General features: G+C 36.5%; 2 protein-coding genes across 2 annotated transcripts; both read left to right on the top strand.

Annotated features, from left to right (window-relative positions):
* The first annotated feature begins 55 nt into the window (after positions 1–55).
* Positions 56–12048, top strand: LOC139976000 (uncharacterized). The gene is made up of 6 exons (XM_071984344.1): positions 56–1386; positions 2393–3113; positions 3373–3620; positions 5490–5816; positions 6459–7401; positions 8383–12048. Exons 1-6 carry the CDS (start codon positions 1036–1038, stop codon positions 8613–8615), a joined length of 2823 nt encoding a protein of 940 aa, XP_071840445.1. The 5' UTR covers positions 56–1035; the 3' UTR covers positions 8616–12048.
* Positions 12049–13485: 1437 nt separating this feature from the next.
* Positions 13486–20011, top strand: LOC139974787 (uncharacterized). The gene has a single exon (XM_071982215.1). It carries the CDS (start codon positions 14308–14310, stop codon positions 15715–15717), a length of 1410 nt encoding a protein of 469 aa, XP_071838316.1. The 5' UTR covers positions 13486–14307; the 3' UTR covers positions 15718–20011.
* The last annotated feature ends 133 nt before the right edge of the window (positions 20012–20144 follow it).

The following is a 20144-nucleotide window of genomic DNA, read 5'->3' as shown; positions in this document are numbered from 1 at the left end:
TTGTTAAATAAAGGTATAGGAGATGCAACAGTTAAAGAGAAAATGCATGGCAAAATCGTTCCATTTTTGCATAATAAGCTAGAACTACATAATAAGCTTGAAACTAAAAGCCATATATTATATAGTATAGTCGTACACAGGCTATGTGTACACTATACACACTATAATTTAGGCTACATATTAACATACATATTAAGCTATTTACTTCATACTAGGTATATGCCAGGCCTATGTCTGGATTTGATACTTCTGTGCGTTGTCTATAGGTTAAATAATGTGTTTGCTCTTGAATGTATCGGATTGCTTCGTCATGATATCAACGCCTGTTGTAACGTCGAAACATCAAAATAACCATATTCTTGGTCATTAAATGTCAGTTAACTTGCATTTGTAGCCAGCCACATATCAAAGGCATATCAAATATATATATATATATATATATATATATATATATATATATATATATATATATATATATATATATATATATATATATATATATATGAAAAATTCAGTACAAATGTGTAATTGATCATTCGACTCGAAAGTCCTGGTAAAAGAAGGAAAATGAAAATGATAATGGCTTCTGAAGGAAATTGTCTCTTCAATGATTAAGACAACAAATACAATGCTCTTCGTATCAACCTCGGTGTTGTAGTGATACGACGCATTCATCATTTAGGGTTTTAAGCTGTTTTCACTTTCAGGTTGTAAACAAAAGGAGGAAGTAACTATAACTATACTCGATATGGAGAGCCATTCGCCGAGTGAAGAAGAAACAAACTGTCAATAGACAATAGAATAATCAGTTTTTGTTGTACATACTCGTTTTGTAATATACAGATCACAAGCGTTTAAATAAAACCTCGTTTCGTACGGAAAATATATATCATTTAGCATGAACCTTTGTAACTAGTCTGACATTATATGCGGACACAATAAAGTGTAGACTGAAGTACATATGTACAAAGGAAGTGAATTTTAAGGGAAAAAAATCATACTTCGTTCATTAACAAGGATCAATAACCAACCACAATGTCGGTAACAATGAATTCAACACATTTTCCTTTTTCGGAATTAAACCAGTTCAGCACGGAAGCCACAGCTTCAAGTAGTACCACAGGGCCGAGTGATTTGCATTCGCCGTTGTTGAAGGCCTTGGAATCAATATCGGTATTTGTAATTATGCTAGCAGCGATAATTGCCAATTTATCAGTTATCATCGTCATATGGCATGATAAAAGTCTCCGTCGAAATGGACACAATCTGTTAATTTTCAATTTAGCAGTGTGCGATTTGGGAACTTCGTTATGTGTCACACTGGTGACGTTTTTCGCTATTCTCAATAACGGACACTTACTTCAAGAAAGCAGCTTCCTTTGTACCGTAAGTACCCCTTTTCTTGCCTAATCTGATCAAAACATATAGAAATTCATTTGTCAACAATACTAAACGAGAGTATTTCTTATTCGAGAAGAGTATAATGAAAGCTCTCATGTATTTGTAAATCGTCTCTCATCAATTATACACATGGACATAGCATATGTTTTGCAACTTCCCACTGAAAATGTTTCCGCCATGTATAGTGTCAACATAGATTTATAGCTTCCAAAAATGGCGTAAAATATTTCTCCACAATCACATATAGACTTAAGAGCCAATCATGGCCAATGTATATCTTTAGACACACATGTGGTCCACTAGACATGTAGAGACATAGAGTCTGTGATTGCCATACTCTTCAGTATCAGTACTAGAGTTCCTTCATAAAGGAACTCTAATCAGTACCAGGTAATAGTGTCCTCTAATCAATTAGAACAAGTGAAATTGAGAAATAATATTAGCGGTTCTTCGCTGAATTGGTTAGAGTCGAAATGTATATGTAATTTCAGAGGATATGCAAAAGTTGATCCAAATATGCAAATTTGGTCAGCGACAAATCCAAAGACTGTCTTTTAACTATAAGCGTTGTTACCTTGTAATGTGTCACAGGTCAACGACTGTTCTCTAACAAAACCTCTTTCACAAGGGTATATGAATTAACATACATAAACTCATTGTACGATATACCAATAGTATTGCACATGCATCAGTCTTTGCTGTTTAAGAATATCTACAGAGGAAGACATAGAAATTTAAAGTCCTTAGATGATCAATATAGGTTTCAGTACACCTTACTTTCTTCCAAACACATCAATACTAACGTAGTTAACTGAATTACTTCGGTTTAGAACATGGATAAACGAAACTGAATTAGCTCCCATAATCAATGCTGTATGTATTCAGTATAGGATAACATGATCAGTGTGTAGTTTGATATGTTTATTAGTCTCATTCCATTTCTAAATGACTGATTTCTTTTTAATCTTTTCACTATCTGTTAAACCCACAGCTCACTGTATTACTCTCGAGCGTATTTTACATTGGGAATTTTGGCGCCATCATTATGATTGCCGTCCATCGGTATTTTCTTGTCGTCCAATCAAATAGATTACATATCACAGTCAAGCACTCCTATGTTATGATTGCGGTGTCATGTTCGACTGCGATAGCAGTGACTTCACTGACAGTAGCATTGTCATCCAAACCAGTGTATGACGAAAACACTTATAGCTGTACGGTAAATGCCGCAGAGAATTCAAATTGTTATGTGCTGCTGGCTAAAAGTTTAATCCCTTACATCATCGTTGTACCGGTAATGATTTATTGTTACGGGAGTATTGCAATAGAGATACGAAAATCACAAAGCAAAATCGACACTTTTCGACGAAGAGTTAGAAGCAGTATAAGGAGACTGACAGGACGAGAATCCAATCGCGGTATTCAAGAGGATCCCGAAATATCATCCTCTCAAGTTTTTCAGATAGAGGATAAGGCAGCACCCAAAAATGAAAGTTCAGCTGACAAAAGTGAAGGAGTGTTTATCAATAATTGGGATCAATATGAAAAAGAATACCAAGAGATTTGCTACACTCTTCGAAGAGCTGGGTCGACGATGGACCCTCCAAGTTTCACTTCCAAGAGGTCAAAGGTCAAAAGTAAGAGCACTGTTCAGAAGAGAGACCAAAAATTGAGATCAGTGTTAGGAGCGGATAAACTGGTGGCAATTGCAGGTAAGCGTTCTCCTTGATCTCTTCAATTTGTGAATGGAGGCTTACCTCTTAACATGAAGCAGCAAGGTTCATGGTTTGCTCCAAAACTGAGACATTACTTGCATTTTTTTCTTCTACACGTTAGTTGGTCAACTTTATTTAATAAACTTTTCATTGAACCCTCCCAGCCCCCCCCCCCCAAGCTTAATTAAAAAATTCTGCTCTCTGCACGCCAAAACAAATATAGAGGTTGTTTTTTTTCCTATTTTATTATTCACAGGTGCTTTGGTCATCATCACTACTTTAGTATGCTGGACCCCGTACAACATATTGAAGATAACAATGTGCTTATCTGATAAAGTTAATCCAAGCCATCATGTCTGGATCATCTGCCGTTTTCTATCGCATGCTAACAGTGCAATAGATCCGCTTATCTACTCCATGTTTAACCGTGGCTTGCACACCGCATTGGTCAGAAGCTACAAATGCATTTTCGAAAGGATTAGGTACAGTTGCAACACAGGACATTGACATTGCATGCTTGGGAGAGCTTTACAGACTTTTGCCTTTCGACACGAGCATTGCGTTAATGGAAATCTCCAATAATACTTTGATGATGGAACAGTAAGGCATTTTGTTTAAGCGTCAAATCTGCATGAACATCGGAAACATGCGATGGATTTTACCGGTTTACAGATTACTCTGCAGGCTGCATATCGAGTATCTCATAAAGGCACTTGCTTTAAAAGTTTTACGAACATTTCCTCATTAATTAATTGTACACGGAATTTTACAAACTAAGAAAGTATACAAAGTGCAGCGAATTAAATTGACATCTAATACCGTTGTATACTTCCTTCCACTTTCGTAGGCCATGTCGAGGCTTTGTATTATTAATTTAATCTTTTATTTCATTTCATTTGCAAATCTATTATTTACAAGGGACTGATGCTTACTAGGAATAATAACCGAAACAATCGATTAACAAATGGAACTGGTGTTCAATATTGGTTATGATTATATGTTTGTATGTAACATTCTAAACTTTCTAAAATGACGTAGCCATGTGTTTATTTTAGCAATAGAAACAGGATAAGTTTCGATACCATCTAGAGCAAATTTTAGGGCAGAGAGAGGGGGTTTTCACTGAGCTATATTCCACTTACGAATACGGAGCAACAAATGCAACGTATTTCTTTGTACCTCCTTTATGTTTGTATGGTCATGTTAATGAAAGAAATAATAATGGTATGTACACGTAGTCTATAATATATATTTCTACTTCGTGATGACCGGTTATGGGCATCTGTAGAAAAATTATCGAATTTGACATTTGGTCATTAATTTCGCTAAGCAGATAGTAACGGAATTAATCTAACAGTTCGTGTCAAATATATGAAACAGGAGGCAATGCATACTATATGAAGCTCATCTAACACCAAACCGAAATCTTAGAAGTAACCTAGTAGGGGAAAAAAGTATGTAAGGAGACACTCAATCAACGAAATGGATCGATTTGCTAGGTCAGTGCTGATTAAAAACAGACTTTACAATAAGCAACATAATAATAATAATATTTTCATTAATAGAGGAAAGATCCCTACCTTTTCCAATCACCTAATGCATTTTTGAAGAGGTTTTATTTATTTTAAAACACACAGACCACTTACCTCAAGTGTCACAAACGCTAATGAAGTCCTCACCACTAGGCCGTTTCTCGGATATAGAGGATATTTTGATCGAGTTGTGTCAAAATTTAATTTCCATTATGTTTCTAGCCCACTGACAAATGTAATTAACCGTGGCGTACATTTGTAAAGCTGTTAATATCAATGATAAATTTCCAAAGGTACAATTTCCCCATTATTGCAAGTAATATGAAATCTAGTAATGACTGAGGCTAGTCGGATTTTGACTGTTGCAATTCTCTTCACGTTCCAATTGCTGCAATTTATGCAATAGTGGTTTATACTATGCACCGGTTTTGTTTCAATGTAAATTGCTTTCCATGTACATATATGTTTTATGTAGCTTGGACTATAGTTCTAACAGGAAATATGCATATTGTATATAGTCTGGCATGAACACTTCACCTTAATTTGATGTTGTTTTTTTTTCCTGTTGGTGCCGTTAACGAAATATTGACAGGACTTTGGATTACGTTAAATAACGAATTACGTTTCCACTATTTTTGTCCTAGGACTAACTCGGGACTATACTTTCTTTGGATATCATTAGTTGCCGGTACATTTAATGTCTTCCTGAACGGTGATTCAGCTTCTGTTATGCATTCGTGTACTTAAAATGGATGGACAGAAGCAACTGTGTCACCAGTTACTTTCTAGATTTTTAAGATCTAATGTATCATCTGTTACAGTGAGCTTGTTGTGAGTTCAGTTTTCATCGTTATCGTCAAGTATATCAAAAAATTTCCAAATGTCTTCGGCATATGAAAGTGGTACAGATCCTCAACACAGAGGCAGTGCAGTTGCTGCTTTCTTTGAGGCACTTTCATTGATCCTGATTATGGCCCTTGCGCTGATTGGTAACTTTACTACTATATTAACCATATTACGTGTTCGGAGCCTACGTCAAAATCTGCACAATGCATTTGTGGTTAACTTGTGCATTATGGACCTGGTTGTATGCTTCTTCAGTATGTCGTTTAGCCTAGCGGATTTATTCCATGAAGGATATTTGCTGAGCTACGGTGGTTTCTGTAGGGTAAGTTATAACAACATGTACAGACAAATACTTTCATTTTTTGGGACACTGAATATACAGTAATGAATTGTGCGTCAACTAGTAGTATCAAAATGAAATTCATTGAACTAATGTGGCGTTTTACGTTCTTGACTTCAGAGAGAAAAATTCACATTCATACCGTGTCCAAGAAGGTTCCTCTTTAGATTCTTTACCCTTAAACAAAGACAGACTTCGACTAAACTAGGAGCGCAGATTCAGGGAATTGTGGTTGGAAAGGGTAGGAAAGGAAGGGGGTGAGTGAGGACACTCTCTAAAGTAACTTCTCAATTTTGCAGCAGTGCAAGTTGAGTGAACTTCTCTTCTTAAAGGTAATAGGTAATAGTACACATCACTAGCCAAGTTCGTGGTTTCTTAAATTCTTAGTTCTTTTAGATACCCATTACATATTTTCAAACCGTATTGTATCCGGCATTATGCCAAGTTTATCCATTCCTCTATAAACACATACAAATTACTTGTAATTGTTTTAAACTTTACAGAGAGCAAGAAAAACAGTGGCCAACGTTGCCTTTTTTCCCGTGTATCAAGTTTGGTGCCATTTATATTTGTATTGGGTTATGGAATTTCATGCTTTCCTCTTTTTCTTCTCCCTGAATCTAGTTCAATTGTTTCATGGCCTTGTTCGCTCTGTACGGGAACTTTTCCGGTGTAACACTCATTGCTGTGAACCGATGTATTGGAATAGTCTTCGCACATAAAATAAGAATTCGAAGGGTGCATGCTGTCATAATGATCACCTGCTCATGGGTGTATTCTGCCATGATAGCTGGCCCTACCACATACGCAAACTTTTCTGCGGTGGGCAAGTACAATTTTGATACACATCACTGTTCGCCCGATTGGAAGGGTTCCGATATTTTCAACATTGTATGTGTTGTACTGTTGTACGGTGTCACGGTGCCGGTTATGGTAGTAAGTTATATCTTAATTATTCGAGAAATAAGAAAAAGGGAAGGCCAGGTGAAACAGTTTAAGCATACAAAATGTATGGAACCGAAGCGTGTGCAAGGTGGAAATAACTGCGGTATCCTGACTCCAACATTAGAAGTAGAAACCGAAAATAATCGAGCAAGGTCAGTTAACCAATGTCCAGATAGTGAAAGGGGAGATGACGCACTGGTTCACATTGCAGTGTCTGTCCATGACCAAATGAATGGTGCGGATTCCGGTATGGACGATGCAAATGCTCACATCAATGAGTACAATCAAGTGGACGACATATCGTCGAAGAAGATAGTAACCGCGACAACCACCTTCTCCCGACGCGACGCAGATGACAGAGCGGATGTAAGACATGATAACTGTCCATCCGACAACATTGGTAACATCGCAGAAACGGTGGGAGACGACCACGTGATTTCCAGTCTGGATATCGCGATGAACTGTAAAGTTGTTGAGGGAAATACATTATACCGCAATGCTGAAGAAACTGCAGATATTGATAGGCATAAGACGGTTGATGGCGGCAACCGTTCTTTAACAAACCATGGACGAAGTATGACGAATACTAAATTGGGCACGGACAAACGAGTTGCATTGACAGGTAAAGTTGACCGAATGTTGATGATGATTTTTGTTTTCTTTGTAGTAGTTACAAATTCATTCTCATGTTTTGAAAATATTATTTTGAGACTTATTATGATGATTACTTTGATTTTTTAATCATGTTATTGACATTTTTTCCTATATTTTTATTAAATTTTTCGTTAATTATAGCTGTATCAATTGTTAATTCTCATAGTGCAAAATTGTTATCTATAGTGCAAATTCCGACAAACATCATATATAAATGTGAAATCAATTGAAAGTGTGACACGTTTGGCTGCAGTATTTTCATGGTATTCCTTTGTTCTATGTGGTTACCATTAAACAAAAGTGAATGTAAATTCAATCCAGGATATCCTTCTCCAGCCCCCCTCCCCGTCCCCATCAAATGTCCATGGGCCCCAAGTGATGATTCCCGTCATTTAAACCAAATGATCGCACTTATCAGCCAAACTAGGCCCGGGCAATGACTTCATTCATCGATCGACTAGCATGTTATATGCCATTGGGTTGCATTTTTCAACAAACTCACTGTGAATAAACAACAAGTATCTTTCTCAGGAATAAAGATGCGTCGTATCCACGTCATTCGCAAGTCCAAAATCTTGTATTGTTCTTTAATGCTGTGTATATACTGCATACAAACTATAATGACGCGTAGAGTATCCAGAAGCGACGAGTCTGCATCCTCGGTTAAGCCATTCGGTATACAGGCTGTGTCTTTTAATCATTTACCAATAGAATACATTTAAGATTGCTTTTTCTTATTTTGTTTAAAGAAAATTATTTTTTTACAATTTTCGGAATTTGTTTACCATCAATCTGAGTTGATGGAATCCAGTTAAAATATGAAATATGTCTATTTCTTTCAATGTCATAATTTCATATAGGCCTGTACCATTTACTGTTGTTCCTATATATTAATCACTGTAAAATTATGTTTATATGTTTGCACTTGTGGGTTTTGTTTTGCTTACAGGAGGGTTGCTTATCCTGACTACCACGGTTTGTTGGGCGCCATATTATTTCGTCCACGTGATTGTAGAAGGTACGGACTACGCCCACGCTATCGGTGTATTCTCTATGTGGTTAGGATATTCAAACTCAGCGTTGGATCCTGTGATATACTCCCTACTAAATCCAAGAATTCGAAATGCGATCAGAGAAAATTGCTTGTGGCTGTATCGCAAAATATGCTGTAAGAACCAATAAGCGGATACTTTTGGATATGATTATAAGTGTTACGTCATTTTCAGTCGTATGCGCAAGCCGTGGAGGGCGGCACTGCCCCATTTTCATCACCAGTCGGGATAAAACGTTCAGTATAGGTGTTTTTAAAAAACAGTCGATTGGACATTAGACCACTCCCTATAGCTATTGGGTCCAGGACGCCGTAAGTATGGCTGATGCAACTAGGGTTACTGGTGTACACTTCATTCCAGCATTACACAATACTTCAATTCAATATTACCACATCCTTACATTAAAATATAATTGTAGACCAACTATATAGTCTAAATAAGCTTTAGAATGCATCACGCGACTTCTAAAGTTTCATTTTTGCTTTTATTCTTTACTGATATTCGATATAGTAAGTTGTTAGTAAATAGACATGTAACATCATCCCTTTCCTTAGAGATATGATACATATAGAGTTATATAGAGAGCATATATATATAGGTTAAATATCCAAGCAGGGTTTCAATTTTGCTTTCGTCATAAAACTATTTCCTCTTTCAAACGAAAAACAGGTTTACCTTTTCCCCTTGAATTTTTCACTCGTAAATATTTCAGCTCAGAAGTAATATTTGAAATAAACGTCATTTTGATACTTAGGTATAACTGATTGCCAAGTTACACAACAGTTGAATACAGGCGTAATAAAATATTCAAGTTCTTCAACATAACGCATTCGCATTTAAGTTGATTTTGATATAGGCTACTAAAGATCCAAATATACCACAGATATAGATAAACAATAATTTTACACAACCCTCACTCGATTCCTGTTGAGCGACATGGATTTTATGCTTTAGATGTGCGCATGCGCATTTGAGACCATGACAAATCTCGCAGTATTTGAGAAACCTTTATGTTGGTTGTACTACGTTTTCAATGTAATTTTGTACTAAAAATTCAAAATCAACGTAGATCTTTGCCGGTAGCTTGACTATTGGAATGTTTGCTTTTTTTTAAAGAACTAAATGAATTTAGTGTTTTAAATTTAACAGATTTTTTGGAAAGTTTATTATTATAATTTTTTTTATATATACGAGTGATTAATACTTATATGAAATAAGAGTCTCTGCGACAAAATGTTCATAACCGAATGTAATCATTATTAATCTGTAGCAGGTTATCTGAGTGTGATCAATTGCTGATTTTGGTCTAAGTCATTGGTTCAAGTGTTAATTGGATCATTTTGAATAAATTACGGTAAAGTACAAACAAAATATACACACAAGAAAAGCTCTTAAATACGGCAGCCTCACACTGCCCGACTCATCTCAATCACGGCGACGTGTCAAAATCATGGATAGCGGGCAGTGTGGGTTAAAACTATGACTTTAATCAAGAATTCACCAGTTTAAGTGGCGTCTGCTACAATTGGGTATAACAAAATATACACACAAGAAAAGCTCTTAAATACGGCAGCCTCACACTGCCCGACTCATCTCAGCCACGGCGACGTGTCAAAATCATGGATAGCGGGCAGTGTGGGTTAAAACTATGACTTTAATCAAGAATTCACCAGTTTAAGTGGCGTCTGCTACAGTCTGGTAAAACTCAACATGTCAAGTTTTCAAGACCTACAGCCAGCAATGTGCGATGGTCTACGATACAATTGCCCAGATTTTAAGAACAGTACAACAGAGAAGTCATGTTTCACGTAAGCTAAACTGCGAGTACCTTTCATTCGGAGAACATGTACTGCAGTTGTTCAGTATGCGCACATCAGTTGTTCAGTGTGTTGGGGATCAGTTGCACGATTATGAATTTGGAAGACTATCGAAAACTAGATCACCACGGCATGCAGTGGAGTTCGGTCGGGTCGTATTCAGCTGTTGTTCGATCGGCTTTAAACTGAGGCTGTCGTGTCTTTTAGATGCACGCGCGTCTAATATCAGTACCAAATATTGACCCATAGGCCTATCATCAGTAATCGACTAATGAGTTGACGCTAGATGATGTACCAGAGCCTATTAATTGATAACAACGTAATTAAGTAGGACTGCCTTCCAAGTTAAAGTCGTAGGGTACATGACAACTTTCGATTTGGTTGTTAGTATCTTACTCTTTTGTATATAATATTTAGACACTATCACATAGGCTTCACGCTTTTTCACTGAATTCAAAGAGTTGTTGATCATAATATTTACTTCTTACAGTGGTTTCAACGGACCAGTATTTGCTACGCACTAATATCACGTAACACCCACACTGTTAAAACTAGTAATAGACAAAAAGTCCAACGTTGATCACCGTTGTCAACAGTACGCCATGAAAGGCAAAGTAGAGTCATCAATGCACCAGCAAAGTTGCGTTCCCTGTAACATGATCCATATACTTCTTTCAGTGTTGTTGAAATTGTCCTATGCTTTATGATAGCGCCACTACAACTGCGTGGTAACATTGATATGAACACTTTGGGTACCATGCACCCCCCCCCCCCTTTCCACCGATGTAGGGACCCTATTAAATGAATAATCAAAACTGAAGGAGAAGAAAGAGAAGAATGTAAAAGAAGAAAAAATATTTTTACAAACTGATCCTATTTTCATTTACGGTACTTTCCATTGGAAATCACCTCTGGGAAAGAAACAAATTAAACCGTGCATACTATACCACCCATTTTCGCTCTCATATATCGGGGAATACATTGAAAAAGAAACATGGTGAACCTTATAATGAGATCGCATCCTTCCGTTTACTTGTAAGCTAAACAAAGTCTGAAGTTTCGAAATATCAAACTCCGGAAAGCAATTAATGAATGAATGATGGACATTTCCTAGTTCCTGTTGAAAGTAGCGTCATGAATTACTACTCTACATCTCTACAATTTATTCTCGAAAATTTTACTAAATCTCTTTTAGTCCTAAAGTAAGCCTTGGTAACATTTTATGTTTCAAGTGACTCGACAGTCACTGGTTATTACACGAAGTGATGATTTAAAGTATGAAAAACAATTTCCCTTTTCCCCTTTCCAGGTAATTCAAAGAGACTAAAATGTTTTTGTCAGTCTCAGATCTAATGTATAGATGACATGAAGGTGTGGCACGTCACAAAACTGACTTTCACACTTCATTCGTTAAAGCCAAGACGGCAACAGCATATAGGTAAAGTTCCCAACTGGCATATACTACCTTCTACGCTGGAAATGTGTGTTAAAACTAACGATTAAACAAAAAATATCTGAGGTAAGGATCCATGGTTTAGCGATACCGTATTGAGAAAGATATTGCTTCTAGCTATTTAGCTTTAGTTAGTTGCATGTGAGTTGCCAACATGAAAATGCACAACTAATTTTATGAAATCATCAGTGTAAAACTGTCAAAATTTATGAAAATTGGACTATTATGGAACATGTACGATCTGTTAGTATCAATTTTGCTTTTGAACAGCGAGAAATAAAAGAAAATTCATCTTTCCCTATAGTTTGAACATCGGATATCAGATTTTAGACTGAGGGTACTCAAACTATTTGGGTTGTCACTCAGTATATATGGGTCTCGAACACATTTAGGTTGGTCGCGAAACAATTTGATGGGTCGCTTGATTCCTTTCCTTTATCATTATAATTTTTTACCGGTTTTCTTTTTAAAACTTACCTACATTATCTATAACTACAAAATCCAATTTCTCATTCACAACACATACCGATACACAGACCAATAATGCTTCTATATAAACGTTTCGATTCTGAGGGGTAGGGAGGGGTCTGGTGGGTCGTGGATCATTTCTCATTTTGAAAATCCTGTACATTTCAGACAGCGCTTAAGATCATGAAAATAACACAAACAATGTTCAAAATATTCTTAAATAAATCGTAAGTCATATGGACGGATATAGTTGTGGGTATTCTAACCCTAAAATTCGCTAAAATTATGACAATTTAGCCGCCCGATTAGTTTTCATACCTCATTTCAACTTGCATATATGGGTATAGTTATATAGAGGAACCCGGGGTACGGAGGATCTGTATAAGCTACACACAATGAACGCTGACGGAAAACTGCTGACAACACGAAGACAGAATACATGGAACAAAGATTAAAAACTAATAAACACCTGCAACCTGTCAAAACCAATATATGAGACGGAGAAAAGTACCGAGATGCGAAGTTTTACAGATACAGACTTACATGATATGGCTATTGCCTATAAGCTGCTCAACTCAGTTACCATTGTATGGAGAAGAGAAAGTAGCATCTCGTTATAATACAACGTACATGGAAACTGCTGCTTGCTGAAAATACCCGGTAACATCTGGCACTTATTGTGGAACGTGTGACAAACAACCGCATTTGCATAGGAATGCCTGTAAAATACCTGAAGTGCAAGGGAACAATGTCTCTCAACTTTAGAAAGACAAACCCTGATCACTGCACCTCATCCAGAGTTTTGTTTTTCCTATTAAACGTCTTTTGGTAGAGAACAAGCTCCGGTTTCAATTGTAATTAAGATTACGATGAACCTGTTGTTATTTACGAGGAGTTCTTTAGTAAGAATTCGAAATAAAACATGGTAATATTGTTGTAAATAATAAATGCTCATGTTGTCGAAAGTCAAGAAACATGCAATTCAGAAAATTCCTTTGTTGAAAAGTATTCATATACGGGAATATATGATACAAAATTCACGGAAGATCCATATTGTAAGTCAGTTTTGAAGTAATTTTCTGGTTTTCCCCCTCATCAGTCATATGCCCCACTGCCCTTAAAGCTTGGGTCCTCCAGCCCCCCCCCCCCTCCTTTCCCCAGAATGAACACTCTTGCCAATCACCCAGCCTCTACCTGCATGTTAATATTTATTAGAAGGCATTCGTACCTACGCCTCCCCAATCCCAACCCGGATCCGCGCCTTATTCATCCAAGGATACTAATTATTCAATGTTGATCGTGTCCGGAAATTGTCGCACCTGATTAACCGACTCCTTTTTCACCAAGGCCAAAAATAGTCCTCCTCAATTTACCGTTGCTTCTTTAACATCACCTCGTGAAATCCTTCAACCGAAATGTAAATACGATCCTATGAGTGTTCTCTTGTTGCAATAAAAACCTATCAAACCCTCCAAGAGGAACTCCATCTTAATTACAGATAGTTTAGTGTTTGTTTAGTTGGATGGTAAGCAAACAAGAGCGTTCGAACAATTAATGTTGATAAACCAGCAGTTTATCATGACAGAGAGTGCGTTAAGAACATTGACAAACTTTTCGGTAACAGATATAACTAACCTGGTAAGCGTTCCTAACAACGGGACTTGGAAACAAACACAGTGGTTAAATAGAACACCATGAATAACAAAACCGAATAGACTGTATCTGGCTCAGAGTTTGAAGCATCCATCCAAACAACAGAAAGAGTATCTTTATAGGGATTGTAAAACGTCGACGAAAAATGGCAGTGTGTCCTCATATAACAATAAAATTCCATCAAAGTTAGGACAACTGATATGATGCTGATATGGTGGCATTTGTTTTTGGATTAAATACTTCGTTATAGGATGGCAAGCCCGACCGTTACTTTAGCGCAACTGAATCTTACCGAACAAAGTCTATTCTAATGGGGAAAAAAAACCTGAACACAGATCAAGAGTAACTCTTAGCCTAATAAATTGGATAAAACTGTCATTGTTTCAAATTCGATTAAAACGGAATTTCACTTGACTAATTTACTGATTAAGATGGAGTCTGAACTACACGTTGCAATACGGAAAGGTCAGTTTCACGATATTCGTCTGTTGGTTTCGGCTGGTATGGATGTTAATGTAAGAGACAATGAAGGGAAAACTCCACTCATTACCTGTACATTTCTATGCCAGGAAGATTGGGCGGTCGGAATTGCTAGAATGATTCTACAAAATGGAGGATTGATCGGGATGAAGGATAAATCTGGGAGAAATGGTCTTATGTATGCAGCTATTTTCCAGCGCCTCGAATTGGTTAGGTTGTTTCTCAATGCTGTTGATTATAACATTAATGATACTGATCGTTTCGGCAATTCTGCTCTGTTCTATGCGGCATCTGCAGGCGACGCCGTCGTTACGCACGAAATCGTTCAAAGATTGAAGCATTTCAAGATGTCAATGGATATCCCAAACAAATGGGGTATGACACCTCTAATGGAAGCTTGTAGGCTAGGACACAAAGAATGCAGTTCTGTTCTTCGCAATGTCGGCCTTTCCGATGAAACCGTTTGCGATAAAATTCTCGGATGGAATGCCCAAAAGTGGGCCACTGAAAGAGACAGGGAAGTCGAGGCAAGGCAAAGGAAAAGAAGCCTTTACGAAAAACCTTGGTTGGAGAACTCCAAAGGAAAGCAGAATTCGCCAACAGATGTTTTAATTTCATCTCTTTCTTCAAACGACGGGTCATGGTTTACTCGCTCGGTAAGCCTTTCCTCATCGGTATCGTCATCATGTTCATCATCAACAACGGAACCGCGTCAAGAAAAACTACCAATGCTTAAATGTAGGAGAAGTATTAAGATAGAGAAGATTAAACGCAACTGGGTTTCTGAAACGGTGAGCAAGTACACGATAGAAGTGAAATACCAGCCATCACCGTTGAACTATGCGGTGATCTCTGCGAATCGAGTACCGGGCGGAATATCCACTGGAAAGAAAACGAGACCAGTGGGTTTGAAGATGCACCAATTACCGGAACATTACAACTCCCAACCATGGTTGGATGACTTTAAACAGATTTTCCGTCAATATGAGCTACAAGTAACCGATTCTTATCGGAAAACGGCTGTCGCTCCGATACATCAAGAGGTTGCTCTGTCGCAGGTTATTGTGAAGAAAGGCGCCAAGGAACGAGATGATGACAAGAAAGTGTTGGACCATCGACAAAATGCGATGCGGGGATCTAACGGAGATGGTAAGACCATGTCGAGTTGGCCGAGTTTAAGCAGCGTTGCGAGTGGTAAGAAGTCGAGGACAGCTGATGAAATCGTTGATATATTTCTTGGATCTGCTCGGAGTAAGAAAGAAGGGTTCACCCAGTCGAATGAAGCAGAAAGTCAAAGAAGAAAAGGGAGGTCAGGAAAAGGCACATTGGGCAAAATTAGACAAAGAAAAGAGGTACAGTAGATATGGGACTATGGGGTCGGGATTGGCTAGATGCTGAAACTGGGCCACCGATTTCTTCTTGGTCGTGAAAGCTGCTTTTTTAGTTCGAGGCGGCAAAATAGTCCGTTTAGTATTGAAGTCGGTTGGATCACACTGAACTGATAACAACTTATGACCCAGTCTACCCCTGCCAGAGTAAATCTTCCACCACCAGAAGACTCTGAATGTTAAACGCTTCACTCGCTCATTATACCCGCTTTTCATTGTTTTAATAACCCTATATGATGGCTGCCTTCTCTTACGAAGTAACTATTGAGATTTAAAAAAAAATTATTATCTGCAAACCATGTTATAGCCAATACTGGAAGTAAGGCAGTAAAGTAAGGTAAGCGTTAAAATACAAAATCGAAAAAGAGGTAAAGAAAAAACAAAAGGAGGAAAAAACATACAGCAGAAGTATTTTAAGTTCATTTATTACCGTTATGAGATAATGGAAAATAATTTAGTACTGAGAAACTAAAAATAACATGGGTAAAATGTAATAGCATTAACATCATGTGAAGCTTCCTGCGTTGCTTTAACATTCTTTTGTAATCGGAACAATAAGGGGATACAACTGCATTGTTATAAGTAATTTATTTTCAAAGAAATATGTGCCGTAAGAAGATAGTTATGACCAAACATTGTGGTGATATTGAATAACCAATAACAGCTGTAAGAATGCTCAATACAGTAGACAAGCAAAATATGAATATTTTTGTTAAAATTATTATGTCTTGGTGGAGCAAAAAGAAAAAGCGTGATAAGAAGTGACCATTATTGTACAATCTAGCATATTATAGGGTAATTCTGATCAATCAATTCAATTCCCTGTTGGGTTACAATTCTTGATAATGCTGCAGGACGAAGATGAACCAAACACCTGAGGTAAGTACTGTCAGTTGATGGAATAATCAACCACGATCAGCATTGTCAAGAGTACTTCTTTTTTTTCTTTTTTTTTTACGATTGCCATCTTTTCATACAGCTTATTAATCTTGTCAATGCAAGCCATATTTGATTAAATCTCAATCTTTGAATTATTCATTGAAAAGAATGGTAAAAGTCACCTCATTTTAAATGTAATGCTGTTAAAGAATTCAAATACCCTAAAACTATTCTAGTCCCAAAATTGTTCGAAAATGCAGCCAACAGTTAAAATATTTAACTTATATATAATTTCATATATCAACTTAACACGAAATACGTTTTAATCCTCTGCCAAGATTTGAAAGTTTGAAATTCGTAGGCATCATTTCTACACACTACTATATATTATAATAGCAACTATTTTATACAATAACCCAGAACCCAACAACAAAACTTACCAAAATGTTACCGAACCTGTTGCGTTAGTTGAAATTAGCATTGTGGTTTGGTAGATCGAAGGCCGATATGTCAAAGGTAATCAATATTGACCCACCAAAGAATGCTAGCAATCCAACTAATGGTCACTCATTCTCAAACTTCCAAAGGAATTTAAATGTCGCCCTTAAGAATATTCTTCTTCACAAAGACATATAACTAATTGATTGATCCCTCAATATTTGTAAAAGCTAAAGATCGTTATAACCACGAAAAGTACGTTAATAAAACTGTTAGCAATTTCTAGCATGATAATATTTGAAGTTTTTATTTGAAGAACTTAAATGCTTAAATTTGAACTTCGTGTGAATTATTGCATCATTCAACCTTACAGAGTCGTACTCAAAAAAACAAATAAACACAAAAACAAGGAGATTGCAAAGTATCAACTCTGGCACCCTGCAACCACCAGTTTGCAGCCTAGCGAGCCAGTAACTGACGAAACCTATTAATCTTCAACACGTTGTCACTCCCACTATATAGCAATGAAATTTAGAAATTGTTTTGTTATTATTCGGAGTTTGAATTTTTCAAATTTGATATGAAATTCATAAGTAAAATTATCCAAATCAACTCATAAAGTGATTTCAAGATCTTTTGGTTTGCTGTATAGGTGGAAGCTGAGAAGATGTTTGTTCTTCACAAAGTGACCTTTGGCTCACTTTGGATTAATGAGGCCTACTGAGTATAAGCTTCCTGAATGTCATACAACCCTTCAGCATATTCAATTTCTTATGTGTAACAAATATAAACGACAGACTACGAAATACATTTAATTTGAAAAAGGCATAAAAAGTAGATAGAAATTATCAAACACACACAAGGGTTTTTTTTTTTCTTTATGAGGAAAATAATTATTTGCTGGATTTACTTTCATTTACATTGTTACTATTAACTACACATCGAAACAGGTATCAGAGTTCAGAGAATATTCAATGAGGCATTTATAGCTAAACTTAATAAAGTGTTTTCTATTAAATGCTAATTACGAATTAAACGAATATCCCAGCCGTATATAGCGCATCAGATGACAGATAGTTCAGTTTGATGATTAGATACGAAAAGGAAGGGTTGATCATCAAACATTGACCAAGTGGAGACCTACGGAAGCATAGAAGGGACATGTAAATTGACCTTATGATGAGATACAGCAACTCGTCAATATGACAAGAAGTTGAAAATTGACGACATGCTCTAAATCGTCAAAATGTCCAAAATCTGAAAATTTTAAGTTTTTGGCGAGATGCATTTCGACAAAAAAAAAAAAAAAAAAAGATTTTGGACATTTTGACGAGTTGGCATGATTCTGAAAAATGTGAATTTTGTAATTGTTGTCTTTTTGAAGAGTTGATACATTTCAACAAAACGTAAAGTTTCATGTTTGTCATTTTGACGAGTTGAAGCATAAGTTGGTAGGCTGATTTCTGGCATTTTTAGAGATACTGCACCACAGAAAAACGTAAATTTTGGGGGTTTTTTGGGGGGGGGAGGGGGTATTTAAACGATTTGGTATTTGTCGACAAAATGTATCATTTTCAGATTCTTGTCATTTTGACGAATTGTTGCCATCTCATGAAAACATCAATTGACATTTCCCTTCAATGCTTCCGTAGAAATCCATACGACCATACCATGTGATTATGACCATGCATGAACATCAGTAGTTGGAAACGAGCAGAACCACAACCAAAAAAAAACTGACTAAAGAAGAACAAGTAAGTTTAAACTTTTCCAAGACTTAAGTGAGAACCCGAAAAGAAGAGAGATTCAACACTTATTTGTAGCACTCCCCTGTATGCATGAAGCATATAATTCACTGGTAAGAAATTCTACAGTATAGAATTTTTATTAAAAAATGTTTCAATATCCAGAAAGAACAGTCTTCCTATGTGATATATAGACACATAGATGTATGAATAAAAGGATATTTTCTTTTAGGAAGTTTGAGCTAGCAAATCACTTCTGCCACCAACCATCCCGTTAAGTTATTGTTATTAATGAATGAGAGTTACATGACATTGTTTTATACACTGTGAAATTTGTTCACAACCTACTGCCAAATGAAAATTCATCTAGTATAAATCACAGAAAATGGACAAGTTTGAGACCATTTGAGATGTTGACCCCATGAGCCAATTATTGCTCATTTGAAATAACCTATTGACCTCTTGAAGCTCAGAAGGTAAAAACTGATAAGGGCCACTTGAGTGTGCTTTATGCAAGACTATCTCTTTAAAGCAGATTTCATTTCCTATATGACTATGTTCTGTTGAAGACCTATAGGGACCCTTCACAAAACAAAACTGAAGTTGACCATACTATCTTCACCAAAGAAACTCATAGCATTGAAGAATTCAAAGACTAATTCTAGCTTCAATTTTGGGGTTATCATGTTTGAAAGGTTTTTCAGACTTTGACACCTGATGACCTCATGTGACGTTTGACCTCTACTAATTTCAATATAGTTCTTGTACTCACCAAGCTGGATTTGCATACCAAGTATGAAATTCACCAGCGATGTACTTTCTGAGTTATAGTATTTACAAATTGTTCAGACTTTGACCTCTGTTGACCCCAAATGACCGTTCCACTTCACAGAAATGAAAAGAGTTCTCATACTCAATAAGACAGATCCACATACCATGTATGAAGTTAATCCACCATAAACTATTTGAGTTATGGTGTTTACAAACAAGTGTCACACACACACATGCCATCACCATCGCATAGATTCACAAGGTGAAATTGTAAATATGCTAAAGCTGATAAGAGTGTTAGTATTAATGTCCATTAGGGCAAAAGTTTGCGTAATTAACTACATTAACACATGAAGTAATAGGAAGCATAAAGGAAACACGCCTGTGCTATTGAAAGGATCTCTAAAACGATGATTTTCACCAACGAAACTGAAAGTTTAATTTTTGATGTAAAACTTTCGTCATGCAAAAAAAAAAAAAAGAACTGTTAATATCCATAACCTTTCAAACGATACTGTAGCTAATGATGGTTTATAAAAAAATTATATGTTTATAAAGATAATTTGG

Source organism: Apostichopus japonicus, chromosome 2 (assembly GCF_037975245.1).
Source record: "Apostichopus japonicus isolate 1M-3 chromosome 2, ASM3797524v1, whole genome shotgun sequence".
NCBI classification, from domain to species: domain Eukaryota; kingdom Metazoa; phylum Echinodermata; class Holothuroidea; order Aspidochirotida; family Stichopodidae; genus Apostichopus; species Apostichopus japonicus.
The sequence above is the reverse complement of the archived record's forward strand: the minus strand, read 5'-3'. Positions and strand labels throughout refer to the sequence as shown.

Coding starts and splice junctions, on each gene's coding strand:
- LOC139976000 (XM_071984344.1), top strand. CDS start 1,036: ATGTCGGTAACAATGAATTCAACACATTTTCCTTTTTCGGAATTAAAC. Junction 1,387..2,392: donor AAAGCAGCTTCCTTTGTACC/GTAAGTACCCCT, acceptor TTAAACCCACAG/CTCACTGTATTACTCTCGAG. Junction 7,402..8,382: donor CAAACGAGTTGCATTGACAG/GTAAAGTTGACC, acceptor TTTTGCTTACAG/GAGGGTTGCTTATCCTGACT.
- LOC139974787 (XM_071982215.1), top strand. CDS start 14,308: ATGGAGTCTGAACTACACGTTGCAATACGGAAAGGTCAGTTTCACGAT.